The following is a 6591-nucleotide window of genomic DNA, read 5'->3' on the forward strand; positions in this document are numbered from 1 at the left end:
ATAGACCACTGTGGGCCAGTACGGACCAGTACAGGCCAGGATGGACCAGTATGGACCAGTACAGACCAGTATAGACCAGCATGGACCAGTACGGACCAGTATGGACCAGTATAGACCACTGTGGGCCAGTACGGGCCAGTACGGACCACTACAGGCCAGGATGGACCAGTACAGACCAGTACAGACCAGTATAGACCACTATGGACCAGTACGGACCAGTAGGGACCACTATGGACCAGTAGGGACCAGTAGGGACCAGTGAGCCCTCCCCGCCGCCCTCTGGCCCCGCCCGGCGCCGCCATCTTGCCCCACTCACAGTGGACCTCCAGCTGGACGGGCCGCGACTGGGCCGTCCCCACGGCGTTGGTGGCCCCACAGCTGTAGGACCCTCCGTCCTCCCCACGGACGGGCTTCAGCAGCAGCTGGGCCCCGCTATGGGGCAGGACCTGGCCCCCCAAGCTCCAGCTGTAGGTCTCCGAGGGGGGTTTGGCCGAATCCCGGCAGCTCAACGTCACCTCCTCCCCCTCGCGGACGGGGGACGGGGGGGTCACCTCCACCACCACGTCCCGGGGGGCATCTGGGGGGGCGGGGGGGAAACCAGTAGAAACCAGTAGGGACCCACCGGGAGCCCCATAACCCCCAAGAAACGCCCCCCCAGGACCTTCAGGGACCCCCAAGTATCTCACAATGGACCTCGAGGCGGTGAGATGCCCACGGTGGGGCCACCTACAGCCCCTGAGACCCCCCCAGAACCTCCTTGTGGTGGACCCCCGTAACCCAGGTGCCCCCCACAACCCACCGGGAGCCCCATAACTCCAAGCCCCCCCCCAGCCCCATATCTTACGGTCGACGCGGAGCAGGCGGGACGCCCGGCTGATGGTCCTTCCGTCGGCGCCCTGAAGGGTGCAGTTGAGGCGGGTCTCGTCGTGGTACCAAAAGGGGTCGAAGGTGAAGCGGGTGCCCACGGCCGGGTGGGGGGTGACGTTGGCCGGGGGGGTCCAGTCTTCCTTGAAGGCCCCCGGCGTCTTGGTGGCCGGTCCCTCCCAGACGAGGGTCCCGGCCTCCCCCGGGCAGGCGGGGGGCACCCAGCACCCAAAGGTGGCCCTTCGGCCCTGGGCGAGGGGGGCGGGGGGCGGCCAGAGGTGGGGGGCGGGGGCCGTGTCTGAAAGAGACGGGGGGGGGCAGAGGGGTGACGGTGGGGCGGGGGGGGCGCGAGTGGGGGTGATGGGGGGACGAGGAGGGGACAACGGGGGGACAACGCGGGGGGGGAAATGGGGGGAAATGGGGGGAAAAGGGGGGAAATGTGGGGGGAAATGGGGGGAAAAGGGGGGAGAAAAAGGGAAAATGGGGGGAAATGGGGGGAAAATGGGGGGGAAATGGGGGAAATGTGGGGGAAATGGGGGAAATGGGGGGAAAATGGAGGGGGGAAAAGTGGGGAGAAAAAGGGGGAAATGGGGATAAAATGGGGGGAAATGGGGGAAATGTGGGGAAATGGAGGGAAAATGGGGGGAAAATGGGGATAAAATGGGGGGAAATGGGGGAAATGTGGGGAAATGGAGGGAAAATGGGGGGAAAATGGGGGGAAAATGGGGGAAATGGGGAAATGGGGGGGAAAATGGGGGGAAATGGGGGGAAAGTGGGGAGAAAAAGGGGAAAATGGAGGGAAAATGGGGGGAAAATGGGGGGAAAGTGGGGAGAAAAAGGGGGAAAATGGGAGAAAAATGGGGGAAATGTGGGGGAAATGGAGGGAAAATGGGGGAAAATGGGGGGAAAAGTGGGGAGAAAAAGGGAAAATGGGGATAAAATGGGGGGAAATGGGGGAAATGTGGGGAAATGGAGGGAAAATGGGCGGAAATGGGGGGAAAGTGGGGAAAAAGGGGAAAATGGGGGGGAAATGGGGGGAAAATGGGGTGGGAAATGGGGGAAATGGGGGGAAAATGGGGGGAAAGTGGGGGGAAAGTGGGGAAAATGGAGGGAAAATGGGGGGAAAATGGGGGGAAAGTGGGGAGAAAAAGGGGGAAATGGGGATAAAATGGGGGGAAATGGGGGAAATGTGGGGAAATGGAGGGAAAATGGGGGGGAAATGGGGGAAAAGTGGGGAGAAAAAGGGGGGAAATGGGAGGAAAATGGGGGAAATGTGGGGGAAATGGAGGGAAAATGGGGGTAAAATGGGGGGAAATGGGGGAAATGTGGGAAATGGAGGAAAATGGGGGGAAAATGGGGAGAAAAAGGGGAAAATGGGGGAAAATGGGAGGAAAATGGGGGAAATGTGGAGGAAATGGGGGGAAGTGGAGGGAAAATGTAGGGAAATGTGAGGAAACGGGGAGAAAATGGGGAAAATGGGAGGGGAATGGGGAGAAAATCCGGAAAAGGGGGGTAAATGGGGAGAAAACGGGGGCAAATGGGGGAAATGGGGGGAAAATTGAGGGGAAATGTGGGGAAAATGGTGGGAAAATGGGGGGGAATGGGGGGAAATTGGGAAAATGGGGGGAAATGGAGGGAAAATGGGGGGAAAGTGGGGAGAAAATGGGGGTAAATGGGGAAAATGGGAGGGAAAATTGGGAAAATGTGAGGAAAATGGGGACAAAATGGGGACAAAATGGGGAAATTGGGGGGAAGATGGGGGGAAAAGTCAGGAAATGGGGGGGAAATGTGGGGAAAATTGGGGGAAATGGGGAGAAAATGGGGGGAAATGGGGAGAAAATGGGAGGGAAATGGGGGAAATGGGGAAAATGGGGCAATGGGGGGAAAGTGGGGGGAAAATGGGGGGGAAATGGGGAAAATGGGAGGAAAGCGGGGAGATAATGGGGAAAATGGGGGCAAAATGGGAGGAAAATGGGGAAAATGTGGGGAAAATGTGGGGAAACGGAGGGAAAATTGGGGAAAATGTGGGGAAAATGGGAGGAAAATGGGGGAAATAGGGAAAATGGGGGGAAAATGGGGAGAAAATGGGGGGAAACAAAGGGGAAATGGGGGGAAAGTGGGGAGAAATGGGGAAAATGGGAAAAATGGGGGGAAATGGGGATAAAATGGGGGGCAAATGGGGGCAAAATGGGGGGAAAATGGAGGGAAATGGGGGGAAATGGGGAAAACGGGAGGGAAATGGGGACAAAATGGAGGGAAATGCAGAAAATGGGGGGAAAATTGAAGGGAAATGGGGAAAATGGGAGGAAAACGGGGGGAAATGGGGGAAAATGGGGAAAATGGGGGGAAAATGAGGGAAAATGGGGGAAATGGGGGGAAAATGGGGGGAAAACGGGGGGACGCTGGTCAATGGGGGGGTGACAAGGCGGGGGAGGTGCCACCCTACCGGTGACGTTGACGAAAACGTGGTGCATCCACAGCAGCTCCTTGTGGTTCCGACGCTTGGGCTTGGCCACCAAGCGCAACCCGTATTTCCCGGCGTTTTGGGGTCCGACGTGGGGCAGGGTGAGGTCGCAGCCCCCCCGGTTGTCTTCTGGGCTCTTTGGGAGTTGCGACACCGTCCGCCCCAGAAACTTCCGGCTTTCCTGATCGTAATCGGGGCGATGGATCCAATCGAGTTGAGTCAGTTGGGCGTCCGGTCCCGCTTGGCAAAGGTCGTAACGGCAGGAGATGTAGAGGCAGGAACCCGACTTCACCACCATCTCCTTCGGACCCGTCACTGGTGGGTCGGGACAGGGGGACAAGGAGCCTGCGGAAGGTGGGACGGACACGGATGTGCCGGCGATCGAGGTGTTTTGGGGACCTGGGGGTCTGGGGACCCAGATGGCTGAGGACCTGGGGGTCCAGGGACCCAGATGTCCGGGCACTGAGATGTTCTAAGGAGGCCTTCAACCCAAAAACCAGAGGAACCCAAGTCTCCAGGTGACACAGGGGTCCAGGGACCCAGCTGTTTTGGGGACCCAGGTGTTTTGGGGACCTGGGGGTCTGGGGACCCACGTGGATGAGGACCCAGGTGTCCAGGGACCCAGATGTCTGGGCACTGAGATGTTCTAAGGAGGTCTTCAACCCAAAAACCAGAGGAACCCAAGTCTCCAGGTGACACAGGCACCCGGGCACACAGGTGTTTTGGGGACCTGGGGGTCCAGGGACCCAGATGGCCAAGGACCCATCCCTCTGGGGACCCACATATCTGGGCGCTGAGATGTTCTAAGGAGGCCTTCAACCCCCAAACCAGAGGAACCCAAGTCTCCACGTGACAGAGGGGTCCAGGGACCCAGGTGTTTTGGGGACCCAGGTGTTTTGGGGACCTGGGGGTCTGGGGACCCACGTGGATGAGGACCCAGGTGTCCAGGGACCCAGATGTCTGGGCACTGAGATGTTCTAAGGAGGTCTTCAACCCAAAAACCAGAGGAACCCAAGTCTCCAGGTGACACAGGCACCCGGGCACACAGGTGTTTTGGGGACCCGGGGGTCCAGGGACCCAGATGGCCGAGGACCCATCCCTCTGGGGACCCACATATCTGGGCGCTGAGATGTTCTAAGGAGGCCTTCAACCCCCAAACCAGAGGAACCCAAGTCTCCACGTGACAGAGGGGTCCAGGGACCCAGGTGTTTTGGGGACCCAGGTGTTTTGGGGACCTGGGGGTCTGGGGACCCAGATGGCTGAGGACCTGGGGGTCCAGGGACCCAGATGTCCGGGCACTGAGATGTTCTAAGGAGGCCTTCAACCCAAAAACCAGAGGAACCCAAGTCTCCAGGTGACACAGGCACCCGGGCACACAGGTGTTTTGGGGACCTGGGGGTCCAAGGACCCAGATGGCCGAGGACCCATCCCTCTGGGGACCCACATATCTGGGCGCTGAGATGTTCTAAGGAGGCCTTCAACCCCCAAACCAGAGGAACCCAAGTCTCCACGTGACAGAGGGGTCCAGGGACCCAGGTGTTTTGGGGACCCAGGTGTTTTGGGGACCTGGGGGTCTGGGGACCCAGATGGCTGAGGACCTGGGGGTCCAGGGACCCAGATGTCCGGGCACTGAGATGTTCTAAGGAGGCCTTCAACCCAAAAACCAGAGGAACCCAAGTCTCCAGGTGACACAGGCACCCGGGCACACAGGTGTTTTGGGGACCTGGGGGTCCAAGGACCCAGATGGCCGAGGACCCATCCCTCTGGGGACCCACATATCTGGGCGCTGAGATGTTCTAAGGAGGCCTTCAACCCCCAAACCAGAGGAACCCAAGTCTCCACGTGACAGAGGGGTCCAGGGACCCAGGTGTTTTGGGGACCCAGGTGTTTTGGGGACCTGGGGGTCTGGGGACCCAGATGGCTGAGGACCTGGGGGTCCAGGGACCCAGATGTCCGGGCACTGAGATGTTCTAAGGAGGCCTTCAACCCAAAAACCAGAGGAACCCAAGTCTCCAGGTGACACAGGCACCCGGGCACACAGGTGTTTTGGGGACCCGGGGGTCCAAGGACCCAGATGGCCGAGGACCCATCCCTCTGGGGACCCACATATCTGGGCGCTGAGATGTTCTAAGGAGGCCTTCAACCCCCAAACCAGAGGAACCCAAGTCTCCACGTGACAGAGGGGTCCAGGGACCCAGGTGTTTTGGGGACCCAGGTGTTTTGGGGACCTGGGGGTCTGGGGACCCACGTGGATGAGGACCCAGGTGTCCAGGGACCCAGATGTCCGGGCGCTGAGATGTTCTAAGGAGGCCTTCAACCCCCAAACCAGAGGAACCCAAGTCTCCAGGTGACACAGACACCCGTGGACCCGCCCGTTATGGGGAGCTGGGGGTCTGGGGACCCAAGGCTCCAGGGGACCCAACCATTCGGTGACCCGGGCGTTTTGGTGACCCCAGGCATCCGGAGAACCTTTCCCACCGCCTTCCCCAAAAGAGCGAGAGGGCCCCAGTGGGACGCCCTTCCCCCCCCCCCCCCCACACACACATCCCCCACTCCACCCCCGCCCCATGGGACCCACACATCCGGAGAAGGTCCCTACCGGGGATGAGGAAGAAGAAGACGACGAAGAACCTCATGTCGCCAACGGCCGGACCTGAGCCAGGGGATGAAAAACATCAACTTTTTTTTGGGTGGGGTGGGGGGGGCACCCACTTAGGGGGCACCCAGTTGTGGGGCGGGACGCCCAGGTGTCCGAGGTCCTCACCCCACACCTCCCCCCCGCCCCCGAGACCCAGAGGGGACCCAAACGTCCGGGTTCTCGGCTTCCTCCCCCCGCCTGCGACCGGCCGAGCCCGTTTCCTTCCCCTTTCTCGCAGGGGTTAAGGTGCCACCACCCCGCCCCCCACCCCAGAGATCTTCCGCCCCATAGGGTCCCACCGCCCCATAGCTGCCACCGCCCCATGGACCTTCTGCCCAAAAGAAAGCGACATCTGGGTCCCACCGCCCCATAGACGGCCATGACCTGAAGGGACCCAGGTGTCCGGGTCCCACCACCCCATAGATGCCATCACCCCATGGACCTCCTGCCCCACGGAGACCCAGACGTCCGTGTCCCACCACCCGATGGGTCCCACCACCCCATATGTCCCACCACCCCATGGATCTCCTGCCCCACAGGGACCCAGGCATCCGCATCCCACCACCCCATGGATCCCACCACCCCATGGATCTCCTGCCCCACAGGGACCCAGACATCCATGTCC

General features: G+C 60.5%; 1 protein-coding gene across 1 annotated transcript in view; it reads right to left on the reverse strand.

Annotated features, from left to right (window-relative positions):
• CD22 (CD22 molecule) overlaps window positions 1-6119 on the reverse strand; it is a 6652-nt gene extending 533 nt beyond the window's left edge. Inside the window, exons 1-5 of the mRNA XM_074567885.1 lie at window positions 6093-6119; window positions 5928-5981; window positions 3311-3673; window positions 845-1162; window positions 97-577 (exon numbers count right to left, since the gene is read on the reverse strand). Coding sequence (XP_074423986.1) covers window positions 97-577; window positions 845-1162; window positions 3311-3673; window positions 5928-5964 — 1199 coding nt within the window. The 5' untranslated portion in view covers window positions 5965-5981; window positions 6093-6119. The remainder of the gene's footprint in view (window positions 1-96; window positions 578-844; window positions 1163-3310; window positions 3674-5927; window positions 5982-6092) is intronic.
• Window positions 6120-6591: the final 472 nt, after the last annotated feature.

This window comes from Larus michahellis, chromosome 30, assembly GCF_964199755.1.
Source record: "Larus michahellis chromosome 30, bLarMic1.1, whole genome shotgun sequence".
In the NCBI taxonomy this organism is placed as follows: Eukaryota; Metazoa; Chordata; class Aves; order Charadriiformes; family Laridae; genus Larus; species Larus michahellis.